Source organism: Engystomops pustulosus, chromosome 11 (genome assembly GCF_040894005.1).
Source record: "Engystomops pustulosus chromosome 11, aEngPut4.maternal, whole genome shotgun sequence".
In the NCBI taxonomy this organism is placed as follows: Eukaryota; Metazoa; Chordata; class Amphibia; order Anura; family Leptodactylidae; genus Engystomops; species Engystomops pustulosus.
This window is the reverse complement of record NC_092421.1, coordinates 56,560,234-56,584,546: the sequence shown is the minus strand read 5'-3', so window position 1 is coordinate 56,584,546 and position 24,313 is coordinate 56,560,234. Positions and strand designations below refer to the sequence as shown.

General features: G+C 39.4%; 1 protein-coding gene across 2 annotated transcripts in view; it reads right to left on the bottom strand.

Moving 5' to 3' along the window:
* Positions 1-8,157: 8,157 nt before the first annotated feature.
* LOC140105884 (solute carrier family 2, facilitated glucose transporter member 9-like) overlaps positions 8,158-24,313 on the bottom strand; it is a 29,385-nt gene continuing 13,229 nt past the window's right edge. For both annotated transcript variants that reach the window (XM_072130008.1, XM_072130009.1), the window contains exons 5-12: positions 23,842-23,987; positions 22,451-22,583; positions 17,851-18,038; positions 17,039-17,149; positions 14,726-14,827; positions 14,219-14,294; positions 9,002-9,129; positions 8,158-8,595 (exon numbers count right to left, since the gene is read on the bottom strand). In XM_072130008.1, the coding sequence (XP_071986109.1) occupies positions 8,359-8,595; positions 9,002-9,129; positions 14,219-14,294; positions 14,726-14,827; positions 17,039-17,149; positions 17,851-18,038; positions 22,451-22,583; positions 23,842-23,987 (1,121 nt within the window). In that variant the 3' untranslated portion in view covers positions 8,158-8,358. The remainder of the gene's footprint in view (positions 8,596-9,001; positions 9,130-14,218; positions 14,295-14,725; positions 14,828-17,038; positions 17,150-17,850; positions 18,039-22,450; positions 22,584-23,841; positions 23,988-24,313) is intronic.

Genomic DNA, 24,313 nt, shown 5'->3' with positions numbered 1-24,313 from the left:
GGGAATTGTCCTGTGACTTCTTGATGATCTGATCAAGGCCTGGAGGGCTACTTCATTATTTTACAATTCCTTGCATGAACTTAGAACAGTATGGCTGACTCAGGCCAAACATATGAAATTGAATTTAGAGACCACCTCGAGCTTCGATTGTAGGTACACAAGAGCAGACTGCAAAATGTAGGTACAAAGATTATGATAATTGGCATGCACACAAATTAGATTATTGCAGAACAGGATTAGCAGCAGGTTTGGGGGGTTATAAGGGAAGTTGAGTCCTCTAATTGTCTGGAAGCTACACTTTCTCTTCTTAGTACATTGTAAGCTGAGCATGCATATGTATTCGAATGTTGGTCGATAGCTCTTGTCTAAAAGGCAATCTAAAATGTAAGATGCCTCCTGTCTATGGTGATGGTAGACCCTCCTCTAGGTGTAGAGGATGCCCACTGTCTATGGTGATGGTAGAACAGTCTCTCCTGTAGGTGTAGAGGATGCCCCCTGTCTATGGTGATGGTAGAACAGCCTCTCCTCTAGGTGTAGAGGATGCCCCCTGTCTATGATGATGGTAGTACTGCCTCTGCTCTAGGTGTAGAGGATGCCCCCTGTCTATGGTGATGGTAGAACCTCCTCTCCTCTAGGTGTAGAGGATGCCCCCTATCTATGGTAATGGTATAAGCGCCTCTCCTCTAGGTGTAGATGATGCCCTCTGTCTATGGTGATGGTAGAACCGCCTCTCCTCTAGGTGTAGAGGATGCCTCCTATCTATGGTGATGGTAGAACCGCCTCTCCTCTAGGTGTAGAGGATGCCCCCTGTCAATGGTGATGGTAGTACCACCTCTCCTCCATGTGTAGAGGATGCTCCCTCTCTATGGGGATGGTAAAACTGCCTCTCCTCTAGATATAGAGGATGCTCACTGTCTATGGCGATGGTAGAACCTACTCTCCTCTAGGTGTAAAGGATGGCCCCTGTCTATGGTGATGGTAGTACCTCCCTTCTTCTAGTTGTAGTGGATGCACTTGTCTGTGGTGATGGTAAAACCGCCTTTCCTGTAGGCATAGAGAATGCTCCCCGTCTTAGAACCACCACTACTCTAGGGGTAGAGGATGCCCCCTTGGTTAAAAAGACCTTTGGATAGATCTCTGGTACTGCCAATTCAGATATTTGTGCACTGTAACAAGGTCTTCCCTCAGCCACCTTTTTTGCAAAGCTGAAAAGTCTGCCCATTACCTTAATTAACTTGGTTGCTCTTCTCTGCACCCATTCCAGTTCTACTATATCCTTTTTATACACTGGTGCCCAAAAATGTAAAAAATATTCCATGTGTGGTCTGACCAGTGATTTGTATAAAGGGCAAAACTATGTCCTTATCCTAAATATCTATGCCTTTCTTTAAACATTTTATTTGCCTTATTGGAAAACTCCTCCAAGCATCAGATAATCACAGTCCAGTGACCAGTTACATTGTAAGTGACAGCCCTTTGCCGGCATGTGACCTTTTATTTCAAGCTCAGGTGGGAGGAGGAAATATTCTTGAGGGCTGTACTTACTATTGTAATTGGCTGGTATTTTACTTCCTGGGCCATCCCAACCCATCCCTTTGCAATAATGTACCCGGACAAGGAAGGCAAGGGGGGGGGTTAGAGAGATGCAGACTTGAGGAGAAGAGATAGACATCCATTTGGGTAAAGTCCTATGACCCGGATGTTATCTGTAGAACTGGGTTTCCTTAATGGGCAGATACGAGTTGAAATCAGGCTGCACAAACAAGGCACCTACCTATGTTCAACCTTTCTTTAGGCAAAGGAAAGTTTTAGTTTTTTTTCTCCCCAAGTCCCCAGATTAAGGTTTTCTTGGAGCCTTTAAAGGGTTGAAAACATTATGGGCTCAAAAACCTTTAATGTTCTTTTTTTACAAGTTCTTATGGGGGTGGGGGGAGATCTTCACTTATAGGTTGTGGTCAAAAATGATATCTATAGAAAAACAATCCCGGATATAATATACCATCTGCTAGAAACAATGGGATATAGAAAATAAATCACACAAATACATGTGATATAAAAATATATATGACACCCAAAAGGGAAAAAATTGCTGCGTGATAAATTTCCCAATCACTTCAGTGAGAAATAACTATTATAACGTAATTTATTTTGTAAGCTCCGTGTTATTTCGAGCTGCTTTAAATAGGAGAGAGAGATTTGTTTCATAAGTTTAAATAGAGCAAAGCTCGGCATTTTATTCTGCTCCACGTGCTTTGCCAATGCAACAGAAGTGTAATTTAGCTTTGGATATTATGGAAGTCTCTGTGCTGTAAAACAGCGGGGTACTCAGTGCCTCATTAATAAAGAATAAACTTGGAATCTATTTACAATACACTTTTTAGTTATTTACACTCGGTTGTATCTATGTAATATACTATTACAATTGTCTGCAGAAAAGGAAGAACACAAAGTAGCGACGTAATGGAGATTAGGGTAAATTGTAGGACACAAAACTTGACTTTTATTATCTAAATGCGGACTATGTTGGGTTTTTTTTTTACCAAGTCTTCTGAAATAAGCAGTTTGCACACAGCTCTGTATTAAATCGCATGGTAATTAAGGTTTTTATGGGAAGCAATTATAAGAAAAGACTATAAGGGACTACAACTACCAGCATGTCAGTGACTAAGCATTTTACACAATTATGTGAAAAAGAGATAACGTGAATTATTAATATTTGGGTGGTCGGCAGCCACCACTAGAGGGAGCTGATGGCAGAATTTTTTTCATCATGAGCCCTACTGCACACAAATATTTGCAATTGTAGGCCACAGACAGACAGTTTGGTCCATTGTTTGCAACCTGTGTGTTATTGTTGTGTGAGGATCACTGATTCACTGGTGACAAAATAAAAAAAAAAATGATTGTGAGGCCGTGGGAACCACAGGTGTCATCAGATATCATACTGCCAAAAACAACATTCATGTGCATGTAGCCTAAGGTGAGGTTCACACAATGTTTTTAATATCTAAAAATCTATGCTCATGTCTTCAGCAAAAAGCCAAGGCTGAGTTTCTGCTCAAGTCCACACACAGTAGGTCCATGCAATGGGGCTTATCCACAAGTATCCCTCCCCCATAGGGTTTTAGAAGTGAATCAGATGCTTAGCCTAAAGCAATAAAGGCAGCTGGAGGAGCTTGTCCCCAACGCAGATCTGAACGGTTGCGATTGTGAACAAGCACGTGTTTTGCCATGTTTACATGACAGATGTGGGTTTTGGGTCTTACTTCCGAATAGCAAAAAAGGAAAAGATATCTCCATCAATGAGGGGCTCCATATTGGAAGTAGATAATCTAGATCTACGGTACTTCCAATATGGAGCACCTCACTGCTGGAGATATTTTTTCCTTTTTTGCCATGCTCTAACTGACCCTGACTGCTTTGTCCGTGCAGTGGAAAGAGACTGAACATTTTTCAGGTGAGCTATGGTTCTCGTATTTTTTCTTTATCTTACTTACGACCACAATCCTTTAAGCCTTGTGTTCCTTTATGACATGTCAGTCATTTCTTCCATCGTAGCTGTGTATAGGCAAATGTGGCCCATCCTTCGTGCAATTTCAACGTGATGTGCATTTTAATAAATTAACACCAGACAATTTTAAGATCTGTTTCGGAACCCATTTAAAAAAAATAATAATAATATCTTAAACCGACAGTCTTACTAGCTGGGTAAGAATTTGCACCCTTACACCTTCAATAGGAGGTAGCCTACGGTCGTTCCTCACAATGTTTTCAATGGGAAGAGGAGAGCACGCTAATGCCAGGCAGTTCTGGCAATGGCTTGTCTCCTGTTCAAACAAGGATCAGCCATGTTCAGTTCAATGTCAATCCTGTACTGGGGGAATAGTTTGGCAGAACCCATACAAATTAGATCTGTCTCGCCAGAATCAGCAGGATAAGCTGACTTTGCATCTATGTAGGTGGGAGTCTCTGGAATTAAGAAAGCGCTTTGTTTTAAGTTAGCTTTTTCATATCTAAATTATAGTCTCCAGAAGTTGAGGCCAGAGGCTAGTAAAAGTATCCACTCCTATTCATCATTATACAAACTGCATAACACATTGCATTTAATCAATTCATGGATGGCAGTCAACTCAATGAAACTGCTGTTGTCCCATTAATCACCCATCTTTACCGCATCAGATGTGCCGCCTAATTCATCTCACCTCCATGACATTCTTTTTGCTCACTTGAGAATTACATTGTTATATAAAAGTAACATTTAGGAAACATGATTCAGCAGGATAATTTGTTCTGATAATCACAAAACCATTTGCAGCATTTCTTCACATTAACTGTTTCGCAACTTATCGGAAAATTGAGGCTACAAGATTTTTTTTTTACCAGGGTCCATAAGAATGTATTTAGTCATTTATAAATGCCATTATCTTACTAAGGAAAGATTCTAGGTTGTAATATTAAGGTCTTATTTTGGGGGTACTGTATGATCGACACCATTTTATTTAGCAAAAGGCCAATGTTGGCCAATGTCTTCGTGTTCCAAGAGGTTTGGACTAGGTGCAAAAAAAAATTAAATAAAAATGAACATTTCTTCTCAGGGAACCAGTCGCCTATAAGCCACTGCATTTGTGAGTGCTATGTCACACCCTTTTGTATAGCTATGGAACACAATAAAGAATCAATTAATCATAATTAATCATAATTCCACAATTTTACAGGCAGTCTCCGGGTTATGTACAGGATAGGTTCTTTAGGTTTGTTCTTAATTAAATTTGTATGCAAGTCGGAATTGGCATATTTTAGAATCCAGACAAAATTTTATAACATTTTCAGACAAAATTGGATTTGCAACTTTTTGTGCTAGATAACTTTGTTTAAACCTTAAGCCCACATGGATTAAACGAGGTTATTGAATCCATATAGGATTAATTTCCTGCCTCTTTATTTCTCGTATTTCCCTCTCTCCAGATTTTCTTTAAGTCCCCGTTTCAAATATTGGTAAAAATCCCCCTCCATTAAGAAGAGATACGATTATTATCTTTGTACAACAATACCGCTTACTATTTCCAGATGAATCATACGCTCGAGTTTATCATCTCTCGATGCATCACATGTTTTAACTTACCGTCCTCAGATGCAGCATACATTTCCGCTTACCATCTCTCGATGCATCATACGTCTGAGCTCCTCCCCATGCCAATTTTGCCTTTTTTTAAATGTCCCGCGTTGCTTTCCGTAGTTCTCGTAACCATAGGATCCAATCTAGCTGTCACTGCAGCGGATTACAGCTGGTCTCCGAACTTATGTAAGACACTGTGTTTTGCTTTTTGCTTCTTATCCTCGTTTTACCACATCATGTATTTACTCCTATGTCTTAATATCAATGTTTTTACACATGGGCCTATTTATTCATGATTTATTTATTTTTCGGTCATTCGTTTTTATTCATTTTTTGTATAAACTCAGTGTTATTCAGTATGTGTACTTTAACTTTTACATCTTGCATTCTACGAAGAATACTATTTATATATACTATGAACTATGTTCTTTTAGAAAAATATTTTTTATTTAGAGAACCAACACCATTAGGATTCCGCACATGAACGGAAAAACCCCAAACTTTGACCCCCGGTAAGTCACGTGAAAGCCCCAGTCCGGGGCTGAAACGCGTCGCACTGCACTTTATTACGTTTGTATACATTTGTTATTTTTAAAATAGTAATAAAAGAGATTCCTTTATCCATTGGATCTCCGCGTCAGCTAATTGCACCAAGCGCCTTCCTAAACAATCTTTCGGGTATTTCCTCTATCTCCACAACGTTCCGGGATTCTGGTCCTTGGTCAACGTGGCCTCCCAGGAGTGGCAGCTGTTGGTAGCGATATTATTACATGCCTATACCATCTCAATCAAGGTGAGAGTCCTGATTTACTCCCCCTCAATTATCAATTATCTTGACGTTATTACACGATAGCGGCGCCTTTTTCTTCCCTTTGCATCTGTTCTCCGCTCTTCTCTTTGGGACCTGGAGCTCTGCTCCACACTCCCTCGATCCCAGGTTTTTATTGCAACTTTTTGTGCTGTAATGGGAACAATGATTATCAATAAAGCTTCAATACAGACACCTTACAGCTGATCTTTGCAGCCTGGGACTAAAGCAAAGCATCCAGAGAACTTCACCGGAGGTCACAGCGGCCAGAGAGGTCCGTCTGTAAGTAAAGTTTCCTCAATTTATTTCAAATTACATGTCCAACTGCAAATGAGTGAGAATATGGACATGCTTTGGGTGTTAAATGCCCTTTAGCACAAGCATGCGAAGACTAAGGGTGACTTCATAAATCGCTTAATTTACAGTATTGGGAGATTCTTCTTGCAGTGGAATCACTTCCTGTGGTCGAGCAGGCTTTTTTCAAAGCATGGTGTTGGCCAAGTGGAGCAAGATCAAGTTGTTGAAAGGGTAAGTTGTCTGCATAGCTACAGTTGAGTTGAGTCTACACTTGAGGGAGAAAGACTCTGAGGACTATGTTTTTTTCTTTCCATCTTTGAAGATGCTAGGGGGAGTGGCAGTAGAGTATGTACATGGCAGAGGGAAAGATTTGGTGCCATCAATTAGAAGCAAACAAGAGACCAGGTCAGCCCTGCAGAGGTGGTCAACCAGCAGTGTTATGTCTGGAAGCCCCAATGGAAGCCCCACTAATGCAAATGCTATTGCTCCAAATGTCAGAGCTTGGAGATTCCATAGCTTTAAACTGCAGTGCCCAGTGAAGGACAGATTACAGCACACAAGAGAATGCTGGCAAGCACCTTACTTATAGTAGAAACCAGAAAGTCCCATGTTTTTCTCACATGGATATGTGTCTATTTATGTTGGTCACATGCCATGAAGTCAGAATAGACCTTTTGTCCTTTTAGGTAATTATAACTACCACAGTTATTCAGATTTTCCAAATCCAAGTCAAACGTTTTCATTTCATTAACATTTGGTACCATTGCCCCTATACTTTATGACTAGGGTCAAACATTTTGGATATCCTTCCACAAGTTTCAAATAATAGTTGGTAAGAATTTTGTCCCATTCCTCCTGACAGAACTGAGTCATGTTTGTAGCCACCTTGCCCGCACCAGCTTTGCCCATAAATAATAGGATTCAGATCAAGGCTTTGTGATGCCTACTCCAAAACATTTATGGCGATTTATTACTTGTGTCATAGAAGAGACTTTGGAGTTTCCAACAAGCTATTGGCTTCTACACCATAATAGATTAATTTTCTTTTGCTTACAGCTATGATGAATGAGGTGGAGGGACCAAATTGTTGGCATTTGTCAAAATTGGGCTGATAAGCCATATTAAATTCCCCTAATTGTCTTTGTTATCTTTAAGCCACTTTGTAACCAGTTTGGCAGTAGCTCCGGGTAATTGTCCATTTGGAAAACCCATTTGCACCAAAGCCTTAACTTCCTGCCTTCCATGTCTTCAGAGCTTGTCTTCAGTTTTGCCACATACTGTTCTTTCCTGTTGATGCATCTATTTTGTGAAGTGCCCCAGTCCCTCCCTCCCTTTTTCCTCCAAATGTAATGTTCATTATGTCCAAACAGTTAAATTATAGTTTCCTCAAACCAAAAATAAAAGATCTATTTTCTATTTGGAGTTGTACCTATGACCAATGTCAGGTCATTTAGCTTTAATTTTAAGGTGTTCAACCGGCTACATCAATGCGAACATACATACAATGCGAAGCATTGACCAAAAACCATGAACTACTCCAACATCCATGATCTGTTAACCTAGATATAGGTAGAGATCAAACTTATGGCTTCACTTTGAAAGGTCAATTTTATGGTTTGTGCAGTGGGGACATGACCTATTATGGGACCTCGTAGATACTCAAGGAAGTGCAGAGCCCATGGGGACTGGGAAGTATTAAGAATTAATGGCAAGGGACTGATATGAGTAGGATGTTTTTTTTTGGGGGGGGGGGGGGTCATAAGACTTTGTAGGGGATGTTTACTTTTGCTTTACCTTTTGTGCTACTTTGTGACCTCTGCTACTAGTCCTGACATTGTTCCAAAATTCAGGACCCTTTTTTCGAATGATATCTTTCAGTGATTGCATTTCTGATGTTGATACATTAAAGTGAAAATAAACAGGATAACCACAGGAGGTCATTAGAAGATTTATTTAAGAAATAGTTTTCCGAGATAACACTTGTTATACACAAGTACGGAGATAAATGGATGTCCACTGTTGTTCTGCGGCTCAGGACTGGAAACACGAATCCAGTCCATCCTATATAGTCTGTCAGGGGCCCCACACCACCACAGACTTTGAGTCTTCCTCTCCATAGAGTCTTTTTTAGTAATTCTCATGGCAGGGAGAATTCCAAAGAGCTGCTTTCCAATGCTCCATATCCATTAAGTTTCTGTAGTTTCATATTATCTACAGATATTACTGGCTTAGACAAGGAATCTCCAGTGGAAAACATTTCACTTATTTCCAAAAAGGTTTTATTCTTCGTTTCAGGAATCACAAAGTAAACGTAAATAGCAACAAATAGACAGACCCCACAGAATACCAAGTAGGAGAAAGCTCCTGCCGACATCTGCAAAGAAATGACAGAGCCATTAGTTCACATCTTACTGAAAGGGTGGGATTGTTTTAGGGTTTATTTCACAAACAAAAATGTTACGTAGAAAATGCATAAAACGGTCTGTGAGACCCATATTTCTGTTAAACTTGAGGTAGTCCTTGGGGTTAATGCCAAAAGTCAGATTTGGGGAAAAAAATCTCGCAGGATAAAAAAAAAAAAATATTTTGCATAGATACTATACATTGTATGTAGTAAACTTTGGATTCTCGTACTAAGTGCCAGAAAACATTGACAATCAAAATCCAATGGTCCATTTGCCCAATTGTAGGTTGCTAGAGATTGTAGTAGACCCAGTAGTAGGACAATGAAGATATTTACAAAAAATATATCAGTAAGTACCTTACAAGTATAGAATTACCTGCAAAAATGGAAACACAAAACCAACTGTAAAGTTTGACAGCCAGTTGAGCGTTCCTCCCACAATGTAGGCCGCGGGCCGATGAGATTGAATGAAAAGTTCTCCGGTTATTATGAATGGAAGTCCAGCTGAAAAACACAAATTCAAATTCACACAGAGGCATGAGAAACTGAGGAAGGACTCGTTGCCTTGGGCTTTCAAGAGGAGGCAATTTTCCAAAACAGGCTCCAGGTAAGAGATACTTTTGAATCAGATCATGTAACTACACCTACACGTTAACCAGACACTAGTTCATATAGGACCTCTCCATTCAACGCTTCTGTTTAAATATGGAATCATGAATCGGGTACTACCAGACACCTCAGACAGCAGATGATCAGGTATGTTGAGATCCATCATGCCCAATATACCATTCCTAATTTGGAGTTGTGGGAAGAAGTTAACAGATGTTTACTTTCAGTAAGAAAGGTCTCTTTCTCATATGTCCCAAAGTTTTTTTTTTTACGGTAAACTTTGATCATTTCATAGTAAAATAATTTGTAATTGCTGTGTAGGATTAAAAATATATTCAAAACTGACCACAGGAAAAATATAATGTGCAAATCTATTCATTGGTTCGTAGATTTGTGGCACTTTTCAGCCACTGAATCGAGTCTAAATCATTTCTGATCATATATAAACCGGTTTCTAGGATAACTGTAGCAACATCCCTACTTATCGAACAGATTTGGACCTGAATCACATTGTTTAAAAAATTCCACAAAGCTTCCACAAATCGATTCTTTGATGATTCGTTCTTCTTTAGTTGTATTCCTGTGTTTTTACATTAATAATTGAAAAAAAAAATTCTCAGAATATACAATTTCAAAAAATGTATTCATTAAAATCAGGATGTTAGGCAGATGCCTGTGATAACATTTCTTAACAGAGCCTTGTGATAAGACACTATAGTTTCCCTGGCATGTTTCTTGGCCAGGAGAGGGCAGGCACCCTCAGCTTTTAGTCTTCTAACAGAATGTAAAACTAGTTAATATTGAAGGGATTAGTAAAATCTATGCAGAAGAAAAAGAGAAAAAATGAAATATGTAATTTTTAAATTTCATTTTGATTTGACTTGAATTTCATTAGCTGCTTATGCATTCACCACACTTTAGAAAAATATCATTTGCAGTTATTTATTATTATTATTTTAAATTATAAAAATGTATAACTGTAGCTGTAAAATCTTTGTATTCCTTCCCAGTTACACACAATTATATTTCATGTTGGCTGGCCACTTCCGAGACTTAGAAGAAATGTCACCCCCTAGACACCGTGGTTGGGAACTGTATGGTGATTTGTCTCTTACGAGACCACACGGACACATGCTTAACACATTAATCTTTACAAGAGTCACCAACAGAAGATCAGTGGGGGACTAACATCATGCTCCCCATTACACAGTCTTTGTAGTTTCTTGCTTCCATTTCTTAGGACTGTGCTCTCTCGGTGCTGCAGTTTCTAAGATCAGCTGATCATGAGGGGTATTTAAAGTTAATCTTGTAGTGATCACATATCCCCAAAATAGATCTTAAACAGTTCCTATATTACGAAAAATCACTCAGATTCACTCAAAAAGATGCCCTCTCAAGAAAAAAAACGGCTTGTTAAAGCAAAGTAAAAGCAGATGGACCAAAACTTCAAGAAACAAGATCTCAAAAATAGTCAAAAATAAACTCTCCATCCCAGACTCAATAACACATTCCGTACTTTTATACTTTTTGCAGTGCAGCCCCTTATCTGCTCAATAATAATAATAATAAAAAAGATTCCACCTTCTTTTTCACATTTCTCCAGCTTTTTCTTCTCACCTGGTTTGCTATCAATCCCAGAATGCCTAGACAGCAGAAACATTAACAGAAATCTACCACGTGGATGCAGTGCTTCAATACGAAGTACATGCTGGAATGTGCCTCCTGAAACATAATCCAGTTCTCTCAAAAACTAAGCTATTACAATCAAAAAGAAGAACATCTTAAAATTAAGTGAATGAACCTCGGGGACTCCTCTTTACGTCACAGGAGACCCTTTTAACTCTGTCATCTGAAAATTAATCATGCCTCCATTCCACATTTCTGCCTGCCTCCGCCCTCCCCTCCGCTGCCAGAGAGCCGGTGACGTAAGTCCACTCTTGGCCATATTCATACAGGAGCTAATTTGCATAATTTAAAAAAAATAGTCACATGTCCATGTGTTTGTTTTCCCGTGGAGTGTGCAGGGGGCGCCAGGTTCATCAAAACTTGTGCCCCCTGTACTGCTCGGGACGTGTGCACTTTTTTGTAGTGCACTTTGTTCATGCTGCTGTGTTGTGGAGCATGTCAGTAATAAATGTGGTGCAAACTGACTAAGCAGTAAGGACCCCTTTAGATGCACATATTTTCTGTCTTGTTGGACACAGCGCAGCCGCGACACAAAACTGGCGCAGACAAATACACGTGCAAGCAGTTTGCATGTTATTTCTTTTGCAAAGTCAGACAGAAAACTGGTGCAAACACTTTAGTAAATGTGGCCCAATTTTCACCTATACAATAAAGAACGCTGCACTCTGGAGGTCGTCCAGGTCTTAAATCGAGACTGGATATTCGGATTGGACAAAGGAAATAATCATTCATATAATGAGGTCCTGTTCTATTACTTTTTGGTTTTAAATTATAAACCATAAAAAGTTACATACTAAAACATACCTGGGTCTGAAAGTCTTCCGCAATTATTGTTTTTTAACATTTTACATTTTTTGTTTTATAGATTAGAAACAATTAAAAAATAAAATGTAAAAGGAAAAATAGCAGCTCTAACAGCTCCTTGCGATATAGATTCATTACATTTGCTGATAAACCATAAGTATACAGTCATGGAGGCAGGAATACAATCGTCTGATTATTATTAGTCACTCTCATAGGAGTTTGTCTCGGTATGGTCTAAGAAATTTGTTGGTTGTGATGGGAGACAAATACAGTTCCATAGACTCAAGTCTATAAAGCTTGTCACCAAAGGGAGATTCACCCAACAAGCAACTACCCAAATGCAATATGGGCAATAAATTACATTATAGATATAGTAATATAGAATGTATAAATAGGAAAGAAAAGAAAAAGGTTATAATAGCAGAAGTGGGAATATTTTTTCTTCGGATGGAGTTTATTTGGGTCAGAAAAAGTTTCGAGCAAGATGATGAGATCTTAAGAAGCCTTGTTTTTATGAGTTTTTTTTCTCCAATTTAATGTACTTTTAGGTTTCATTGTGTTCAAACAAGCTTAAAATATCTATCTCCATCCCCAGCCTCCATCACTTACAAATCTTAAGATTCTAATCAACTGCAGGAACACCGACTGATTATAGTCCAACGTTAATAGAACATTGTCTACACTCAGCCCGGTGCTGGCGTAATGAGTTTAATGTGCTTCAGAAGGAAGTTTCGGCACCAGTTCATTATTTCCACACCATGCCATATATAGAACTCTTAATGCAGATAAAATCATGCAGAACACGGAGTATAGAGAGCGGTGTTCATGCAGATTTTTTTCCCCTAATCTTGGTTGCTTTAAAAGTCATATTCATCATTGTTTATGAACAATGAGCCATAAAAATCCTAATTAAAGATGTAATTACACTGAATAAATTCTTAGCTGAAAATGAATTATAGATTTGTTGGAGGCACAGTTAATATATCAATGGGATAAACCACCACAGTCTTCATCCATCATTTTAAGATAGAGTCTGCAAAGCAGCTAACATCACTTTAACTCCTTGTTGGATAGATGGAAGGGAGTTGAGGGATTTTGTATGGAATTCAAAATGGTTTGAGGATTTTTTAAAACATTTTTAACCTTATAAATAGTTGCTTTTTATTTGAGAATAATAATTGCTAATATTGAAGGCTTAAAACGCGTTGGATGTTGTAAATCAAATTCAACAGAGATACTAAAATGTTGCATGCTACAAGATTATTCTGTAAAACCTCTCAATTGCTCAATGTTTAGATTCCTATAGGTCCTATACTACCTCCGTGTGAGTCACATTTCTTGATAATAAAATCTGACTAATGCTCATTGCCTCTACAGGAAACTACTCCCCATAATACAGCGCCACACTATGGAGTAAATGCAGCAGTGCTCCTTGGAATCGAGGGGCCTCCTCCATACAGATCCTGTGCACACGGCTCTGCCACAAGACCCAATTACGTGTAGAATTTTTTTTTTTTGTTTTGGATCATCGACCTCCATCAATAAATTGTCAAGTTGACTGCTGCCCTTTCATTATAATTGTGCCGGAGATTATTGATGTCCAAGTTAATTACCTTAAGGATCTACTTTATGAAAGTGGAAATAAGAAGTGGCTTATATTTGGCTTTAAATACATGTATGAATGAATTACTATGATTATTACATTGTTAATATTGTGTTCATTTATGTAGCACCACAATTCTTCCCTTTGTAGCGATAGCTACTAACACTGGTGCCTGTCCAAATTGGGATTCACGGCCAAAAGGGGGCGAATCCCAATTAATGGCCAACCAGGGGTTTTCCAGTTTCTAGAACCTCTCTCACCTGCCCCCAAGACTTCTCCCAAACTGCACCAAATCTCTGCAATGCTCGACCCCAGACTAATGCCCAAGTAGCAAAATTTTAACCCAGCTCTTTAGGCAGGCCTAACCTTATCACTCACTCACCAACCCCCCACTGTTTACTCCTATCTAGGTCATCCCTCAGCATTGGATGTAATTGTAGAGGTTCATGCCCACAAAGCTATAAATTCTATACACATAGTTAGAGTCTGGCAACAGCTCATGCAGCACTTTTTATTTTCTTTTATCCTTAAAAAGAAATGGCTGGACCTTTGGACAAGGGCCGTCATCCCTTCATCCTCGTAGCCTGTAAACACTTGAAAGCCACACCTGGTTTCATCTTATTATGTTGTTACTCTGTAATGCATTGTAACTTCTTTTCTTTGTATATGTCCCCCTAGATCTGTATAAAGTGTTGTGGGGTATGATGGTGCTATTGAAATATAGATTATTATTACTGATTGGTTTGTCTCCGCACTACATGTCGATGTCATATATAACACACACACACACACACACACACACACACACACACACACACAAGTTTTGGCTTTGTGTAGTACGATCATCTGAGGAGTGGCTAAGAGATAAGTGGTTTTATAGGTAACACTTACCTGGTCCTATACAGAAACCAGCAATGATTCCAACCACAAAAAGAACACTTGCGTAGCGCATCCAGGCTATCCTTGCCTGAAATAAGACAGAAGAGACATTGGTTAATTCATGTGTTCAGCCTCTTAACAGGTACATTTTATATAAGATTTTAAAAATGGTCACTACTGCAGGTGAAATGGCCAAATAATAACTTCTATGGACATTCTGCAACAATTCTGGACCATACATCTCCAAAAAGACCACCAATGACCACCGGTACTGAAAGGGTTAAAAAAGCATTTACCCCGATTCCGGCATAACAATAAGCATCAGTTCACTGGCAATCCCCAATGGACTGGAAGGGTCAGTGGCCACAATCAGGGGACCCTTTTGCTTCACTTTTTGTGACTACTACTAATACTAGTTGGGCAAGGATCCCAATCTCTGAACCAAAGGGGCTTTGCAAGATTCACAGAAAATTCTCAGAAAAGTTGACCCCTTCTTACCATTAGCCCATCATTACTCACCTGAAATACAAGCGCAACAGTAATTCCAGCACAACAGAACCCCATAAAACTAAATCCTCCAATGATAAGAGGCCGTCTTCCCAACTTCTCCACTGTAAAACACTGAAAATACAAAAAAATAAATGCTAATTTATAAATGGTAGAAATACTAAATGATTACTTGAGGGGTCAGTGATGATGTTTTGCAATTGGATTACTATTTCGTGGAAGGTACTTTTTCCTCTTGTGGAGATCCAGTAAAAAGGGAAGCAATGATCCCTGGGAATTATTTTATGTCATTCTTATAAATACGGTACATATTAGAATAGCCTTGGTAGCCCGAAAGAAGGAATTTATTATTATTTGTAAAGCGCTAAGGAATTTGATGGCGCTATAGAAATAAAGATTATTATTATTAAATTTAATCCTTCTAGAGAAAAGTCATTTTTTATAATTTTTTCCCATGGGGCATTGCTTCCATACTGGATGGATCTCTACAAGGAAAAAGGTTTCTTCTATTTTGTATCCAATCATTAATTGGGATAAATCATATATTTAAAAGCTCGCCCTATGAAGGCAATCCCTATCCATATCCATCCATCCATCAGGGCATATTGATGACATATTGGGTTTCTTCTTGTGCCAAAAATGTAGTATCCAAAAAAGACATTTCCCCCAGTGTTAACTGCTGCTTGCCTACCAACACATCAGTGATCCTTATACGGAATAGATTCTTACATGAAGATAGGAAAAAATGGTTCCAGCACCAGAAAAAAAAAAAAAAAAATTAAAAAAACTTCCTTTATTGGTTACATCTTAAAATAACAGACAAAGGGTACTGCCACTTCAAGTGTCTGATGCTTTTCGGGCAAGAAAATTGTCATAGCATGATTAGATTAGAGTCTTCCAGAAGCCTCTATAAAATTAGCTGCAACCTTATTGAGGCAACTGCAAGAAGAGATATGATTTAGTGAGGAATTTTTTCGAAAACAAAATCCCCCAAAATAAAATATATTGTACCAAAAACGCAAGATACCTAAAAAAGATTTCAGTACAGATCCCATTTATAAAAACAAAAGCTGCAAAAACAAAAATTAGACCAAAAAAATTGCACCCTATGTTTTGTCGCCTAAAGTGATCTAAGGATATTGAAGAGCATAAAAAAGATCTGGATAACAAAGAATCTTTTCAGAGCTGCATTAGCTCCAACTTTCCTTCTCCCTGCTGGAAAACAAGAGGCAAGAAAAAAAAAAAAAAAAAAAAAAAAAGCTTTGAGCAAAACCAGCAAAAAATATTGACAGCAGAACAAATGCTTGTAATTTTATAACCAATCTCCTAGTGTCCATCGGGTGCCATTTCTGTCTCCACTCAGGACCAATCAGACTTCCAGAGCTATGAGTCTGCCTGAGTGAATGTGAGCTGGTTACGGCAAACCCATTCCTCCTGCACCTCTTCAAGCACTTTTATTACTGCTCAATAGTAGATGGCAGGGGCGAGGACTATTTAGCGGGTCAGAGTACAGCTGAGTAAAGAGGGGGATTTGAGAAAGATAGAAAGGGGTAAATAAGCAAAAAGGTTGTAGGGGGAGGGGGGATTCTAGATTCTACACCAAGAAGCGTTTATTAAAGGAAGACCGTGCTGTGAGATTTTGCTCCTGGGAGCCGATGGCTCACATTAGTCTCTCTAATTGTCAAAAATCTAATTTAGTGTTATGTAGCACAGGCCAGCCCTGGGTTAAAAATATGGAACGCTTTGTCGGATATAAATTTGATCTCCACTGAGGTAACTCTCAGATAAGGAGACTATAAATGGTTCGGAATGAGAGAAGCTGATGTAGGGTTGGGGGGGGGTGGAGGTCGAGGACAGGATCAAAAGGAGACAAGACGGCCACATGGAAATAATCAGCTCTTACGGTGGCGATTTTTCTTGGCGTTTATAGAGAAGGATAATCGCCAACAACCTCCCACATTCCCCCTCTCCGTTGTGCTTGGTCGTTGTAAAAGGGACTGCTAATGTCTATAATAAATTCATTTTTACACTGATTGTACAGAGGCAACATGGGGAGAAACTCTGAGCAGCACTGCTTAAATACAATTCTTAGAAATGTATACTCTGAGGAGCAACAAGAGCTTTGCTATATGAGGCACAGTACATTACGGCTTTTGTAGAATAGTTTGAACATAGGAGATAGAACTCTCTAAATCCCAATGCAAAATCTTTAATAGAGCCCTAAAAGGCCACGAACCATCTTGGAAACTGGCGACTCCTTATGTGACAGGTACCAACTGTCCAACAGTCACCATATGATAACTCACCATTAAAGTGAATACCTACCCCAATCATACCGGCAATTATCTCAATTGCACCTGTACCAACAGTCGTGTATGGGATCTCAGCCAACGGGATGCCGGCATTCTCAAATATAGAGTTTGTATAGAACCAAATCTGTGAACAAACAGAATTGTGTGTTTTAGAGAGGTTTCTAACCTCATTTACCATAAACATCTGATAGATAAGGGTCTTGGGTTTGGAACACACACCTATATTACCGAACTTGACCCACTTGCTTTGCTGTTTAACTTCCATTGTAGTGACTATGGCTGCTTCCCCTGGAACATTCGAGACTGGTCTTTATTTTTAAGTCTTGTGTCGACAAACAAGCCATGCCAGGAGCTGGACGCCACTGGGTTTTATGACTAGTAATGGTCCAACTCTGGTTTTTGAGTACAATGCAAGTAAACAGCAATATTTTGAAGGAGCAGATATCCACAACTCATCCACATATAAATCCATTATGGACATACCCTATTTGGCTTTTTCCACTGCGTAGGATTGCCTTAATCATACTAATTTTTATTCATGACACACTCATGCTTTTCAACATTAAAAAGTCTAAAAAGTACCCAGTACTATCTATATTGGAACCTTTTTAGCCTATGTGAGCCAAGGTGGTTAAGCGAGCCAAAATGTTAGCGTAAGTTCACATGTACAGTAGAGTGGAAATTGGTCAGAAAGAAGACTCTCTACCATGAGTCACTATAATCATGGGTCAAAGATTATGGTAGTATGTGGTTAGTAGAAAAAAAAACTTGCTATATTGGGTTTTTGCAAAGGTTGACTTACAGTTTGTTAAAAGGGAGACTTACTGCATCGATTCCAGACAGCTGCATACCCATATTAATCACAACAACGGATAGAATTTGCCAGAACAATGTGCGGTCCAGTAAGAGCTGACACACAGAAACAGTCTCTGCAGAGGTTAGAGACTGCTGCTCTTCCTGCATCTCCTCAATCACATCATGGACGTCAAACTCTCCACGGAAACAACGAAGGGCTAAAAGGAGTAAAGAAAATGCAAAAATGTGAAATTCTTATTCCAGAATCATTAAACAATGATGTAGTCCAACCGATTATCATACCCTCTCATGTCCTTCTGCAGGACCCGAACTGATCACATTTAACCTCAGCACATACATCCATGGAATGTAGCTTTATTCGATTGCATTTGCCAACTAAAGGGGTTGATTTCCTAAACAATTGGAATCACACTCCTTCCATCCCATTGCACAAGTCAGTCCAAACAAAGGCCAGGATGACAGGGTTATCCAGGAATAGAGGCAGATAAGTAGTGAGGGGTATGTAGATGAAGAGGTGGTCTTTGGGACAAGTGTGGGCCATTTTGTGACAAAAGCAGAGAAGCCCCCGTTGACTTACTTTTGGAGCTAAAATTAATGGAATGGATCACTGGTGGGATGAGAGACTTCACAGTAGCCACGCAAGTTCTCATAATTGGTAATGTGAAAAATGTTTAACTCTCGTCTTTTCCCCTTACCACTGACTTCCCGGCAGTGCAGGAAAAAGCACGTCAACACGGTGGGCTTCAACGCCATTGCTTCTAATTGGAGCCATATCCGTTTTTTACATCTTCCATCAGACCTTCCGCTATTTGAGAGGATCGTTTAAATAAAAAATTTTTTTTTAAACAGATCCGTTAAAGGCATCCTTTAAATAAAGTAACATTTTGCTATTCATGAATCCGTCCATGGATGGTGCCTCTGGGTTGGAGCATAGGGGGTTCAATGTTAAATATACTGGGGCTTTGAGGATCTCCAGTTGAAGGGTGTTTGCAGGTGTTGGCCCTAATTTATTACACATTATACATAGGTTTGTAATATAATAAAATGGCTTTTGTGGCTAATACAATTCATCCAGGTCCATTGGTTTTATTAGGAGAAAACGGGAGGGGCTCTGATTATCATGATTACTTCCCTTATCCTACAGAACAGCAGAATATGTTGGTGTTCTACAAATAAAGAACATTTTCCTTTACTTCTGGTTTTATTTTTGTATAATTTTCTTAACTAATTGAATGGCTTGGTATGGTCTCCATACAATGAAATCCGCCTAGCTTTTAGCTTGCCGTTTAGTATTTGGATATTGAGATTATAATACTATACCACATACTGTTATCACTGTCTAATATGGTCACATTTCTGAATATTGCTAGAAGTAGCTATTTTGTAGTTGGTCTCAGTGGTCATGTCTTAAAGTGTCCCCAGAAGCTTCTTAGGGTGATTAAAAAACAATTCCACCAAGTCTTTAAAGCTACACTCTGTGGGATGTAGCATTCGTGACCGGCGCAGTCTTTTGTTACTTTTCTTAGACATGAAGTCTAAGTAGGTGCTTAACTAAAGGACCCAAATTGGACTTCTGCTTACAATTTCACAAAGTATTAAACTGTAAGGAGAGGGTCGGGGTGGACTGTGCACATCTGCAGAGTGAGAATCCCAGAATATTGTCAGAAAAATGAATTTTCTATCACACTAAGTGTTTTATTAACATTCCAAGATTAAAGGAATCAGATATTTCCATCATCCCAGGGCAGTTTAGAATAGAAATCTTAGCACCAAACTTTCATGGTGTAGAGTTGCGCATGGTAGTTACCGCCACAATACGGCAAATGGTTACCTTATAGGTCCTAGATGTCAACCTCTACATAAAACACACACACAAGATCCAACAATTTTTTCTATATGGTGACCATGCACAATTCTTCAAACTCTAAAACAAAAAACAATGCTAATGGTGCTACCTCCAATTGTTGATGGATGAAGAAGAACGGTTGTGAGGATGTGCGCTGAAGCATTAAGAATTATGATCACTCAACCAGATAAGTCCAACTTCATTGCCAAAAGTCCTGCTACGGATTTGTCAACAGGGTCCAAAAACTTCAGGTCTAACAAAAATCCATAGGCAAGAATTTAAAAGGAAGGTCTTCAGTCATCAAGATGTTTCAGGATAGGAGATCTCAGGCTTTGTTAGCATTTTCTTCACAAAGATACTGTATGTACCAATTCCTCAAGTAGCTGCTTCCATATACTTGAGCCTTTGAGCAGGTACGTCGGAGAAAAATAATCTGGTTCTATAACTACAACCTTATTAACCACAATAAAAAATTGTCTGTTTACCATCTGCACCAAAAATAAAAACTGCCAGTCCTACCAGCGGTGAAGCTAAAAGCACCTGGGGCCCTGACAGATGGTAGACTTTATAGCTATACAATTCTTACGGGAGTGCTATACTGCGATATCATGGCACAGTGCTCCCAATTTAGAAACTGCAAAATAGCCCAATCTGGAGCTTCCATGATTGGAAAGAAGAGAGAATAAAGCTGAAATACACTCACACATCTCACAGCGAGACCCCAAGAATACCAAAGAAGTCATCACTATAGTCACCACTAAGGTTCTTCAAACTTCATCCATTTCTGTTGTCCAACATAATTGTTTTATTACTTGATTTTCTTAATTTTCCTTTTTTCATATACTTCCAAATGTAAGATGAATTATGTGCAAGTCATACACCATGGGGGTTTTCAGTATTGGAAATACATGGCTGAAATTTTCCAAAAACAGAACCACAAGTGTTTCCATGTTGAGTAGAGTATTGGTTCTCTGCCTCATTCACATTAATCGAACTGGTATTCAATACCATTTATAGCTCATGGGCAAGTGTGGTATCATCCTTAAAAGAACAAATGTTATGCATATGACAGTTCTCTCTCGCTCTCTGTAGTTGAAGCTATCCAAAATGACATCTGGTTTTACGACCAGCGGTCTTGTTGACATCTGAAGTGACCTTGAAGGAGAGAACATCTCAGACCAGGAGGCACCTGGGAAGGGGCCCATCAATGAATCTATTCTACGAACATTCCATTCCGTTTATGCATATTAAGTCACTCCAGCCAATGAAACCATGTTTAGCGCCTGGGAAGGCTACTCCTCCTCAAGAATAATGTCCTGCTGTAATCTGAATAATAAACTAGAGAATCTTTACTCGGATACTGAGAGAGTGTGCCTGATTCTTCCTATGCTTGTATAGTTGATAATTACCGAAGTTGGAGCAGAGATCAATACATCGAGTAGCACATAGGTTTTAGTGTCTAATCCCAAACACAAAGCCATGTGTTTTCTAATTTGGTAAAATCTACCAATATATATGTTTCCAGCAGGTAAAAGATGAAAGTGAATGGTCAATATTCCCCTTAACAATCAATATCTTCTCCTCTTTCGGTGAGGTCTCTCGTTATTTTCTACTCCCACCTCCACGACCAGTCAACAGAAAGTCGGGCCAATCACCATCTGCAATACCCCTCCCAAGCCAGTGATTGGCTCAGAAAGTATTTCCAGCCACTTCCCAATATTGGACCAGGAAGTATCAACAGCAAGGACCCAGCTCTAGAACAAGGGTGGCAAGGAAGTATTGAGACACATATTGATATTTTTATGTTTTAACCCACTCTTTTCATACTGGAAACTCCCTTTATAAAGTGGCTATAAATGAGCTCAGTTTCTGGTTTTCTTTCGTGGACTTTTCAAATATTCTGAACACATTTGCAAATTCTTATTGATGTGATCACATCACAAAGAATATTCAGACTCTGTGCCTTCAGCCTTGGTTCTGTTCTGGTCCAGTACTTTGTCCATACTGTATAAGCACTGTTTTGCATCACACAGTATCTGGCGGAGTATTATAAATTATAAGAAGTGAAAAAAGTTTGAACTTCTGCAATTATGTTCTATCTTTCGCCGAAAAATAGAGACAAATTGATTTTCGAGAAGGGCCAGCTAACCATTAGTGGTGGAAACAAGAGAGTGGAAGCCCTCCCTTTCCTTCTGTCTTCTACTTTCAAACTAGTGATTATGAGTCATTTTAATAGCCAACAGTTGTCTCAATAGCAAATGATCATTGCTTTGTGTGTGCCGGGCAATTCAACAAAGAGACAGAAAGAAGAGTGAGAGTGAAGAGATTCACAGGTATCTTCTGTAACCTGGGGGAAGCAATAAATGTGACAGACAAGACTACAAGCCGTATCATCCATTCATCTTCCTAAGAGCATCAGCAATTCTACAACAATGGAGGTTCTGTCAATAGGACAAGACGGCCAGTGTCCAGCTTCTAAGGTGAACGTGTCTTTGTGGCCAGAAAGACCAGACATGGAGAAATTGTGTATATATTTCCCAGTAAACCCACTGTATAACCAAATACCAATACAATCACTATACAAAATAACCCCCAGTGGGATAAGGAACCTTATTAGGTCATAGGAAAGCTTATTTTAAGCTAAATGGACTCATGAAGAACACTGATGACGGTCCAGGCTATACTCTAACACCTCCCATTCTCTTAAAGGAAATCTTTGTAGAGACAATCCTCTGTAAGACATTTGGACACCTTGTTACTCACCATCTATTGTAGCATGGACATTGCTCTTGTCAATAAGCAAGTAGCGAGGACTTTCCGGAAAAAACGGAAGCATAGCGATCTGAATGAATGTGGGCACCACAACAATGGCAAGAAACAGAGGCCAAGTCTCATCCTGTTGAGATAAAACAAAACATTGGTAAAGGGAGTCAGTCAGATGCTGAAAGACATGGGCAAACCTCCATGGCTGCAGATAGCAGAGGCTTGTTCAGGCCATCAATGCATTATTTACTAACAAGGTAATTGGGGTACATGCCGGGTTTAGGACAATCCTCTGGTCCAAGGGCATAACTAGTAGAGGCCGGCCCCATACCACGCTTCCACCCTAAAAAATATTTATATTTGTATACTCACACATGGGTTAAAAATCACACACACCATATATACATACAGCATAAAACACACATACAGTACCATATACACAGACATACAGCATATACACACATACATTAAAATATGCACCACATACACACATACTGCATATGCACAGCAGATACACTCCTAATAGTCCAGATAGCAACTGCTGTTACACCCCGGCTCTGATCTTCAACTACCTCTTAGAAAAAAAAGATACTTTTTCACTCTCCAATGTGTTCATTATGCATTTAAAAAAAACAAAACATAAAAGAATATTTAAAGGGCACCTACCAAAAGGATGAAGGAATGTATGCAAATGAGCCTGAGGGGTGCCAGGCTTCATGGCTGTTAATAGAGCCAGGAGCCCCTCAGGCTCATTTGCATACAGTCCTTCATCCTGGGGGTAGATGTCCTTTAAGATAGTCCATCACCTCCCCAAAAAATAGGAATTTGCTGGAAGCATGTTGACAGGATGTGAAACTTAATTTCCAACATAGCTTTATTAATTATTTCAATTATGCCGTTTCCAAGATATTCCCATTTTAATCAGGATACTAATTAGGCCGTTAGGCATCCTGTGCACTAACCTCTTCATTGGATAAGCAGGGATTGTTTTGTGAGAAGCATGGCCTGACATTTGGAGTAGAGGGAAGTAATTTAGGTGGGAATGGCAGTGCCCTGGGTGATGAGAACACATTCCGGGTTCATCAACTGCCTCATTAGCATATGGAAATCTCCCGGAAACAGCACAATGGACAAAAATAATAAAAGGTATTAGGGAGCACACAGTGCATTTCTCTAGAACATGCTGCCAACAGATTATAATGCTTATTTGAGGTGGTAGACTCTCTTTAAAAGGATAACTTGCTCCTCCATATCATCCATTAAGTATGAACCAAAAACTAAATCAAAATTTTTGGACAGATAGAATGTCATGGTCCGTCAGATGAAAACTGCATTCAGACCTTCTCCCTCCCTAATACAGATGCCCATGCATACAAAAAAAAAAAACTTACCTGACCAAGTAACTCTGGAAGACCAAGCACCTGTGCGACAAACACTCCAAGGCAAATAAAAATACTTGGCATCAGACCCAAGAAGCCACGTAAATTCTTTGGAGAGATTTCTCCTAAATACATTGGAACCACACTGAGAGAAATGCCTAGAATGTAAAATCACACACATGAAGAGAATAATTAATGTGTATTCTAATAAAGTATAGGATAAGATTCTATATAGCATCCTGTAATAAATAGATGGAAGTAAGCAGTACAGTACATGCTCAGCCTGTGAGGGGAGGAGCCGGACTCACCAGCTTTTTTTTCCAGGAGAGGGGAGGAGCCGGACTCACCAGCTTTTTTTTCCAGGAGAGGGGAGGAGCCGGACTCACCAGCTTTCTCCAGGAGAGGGGAGGAGCCGGACTCACCAGCTTTCTCCAGGAGAGGGGAGGAGCCGGACTCACCAGCTTTCTCCAGGAGAGGGGAGGAG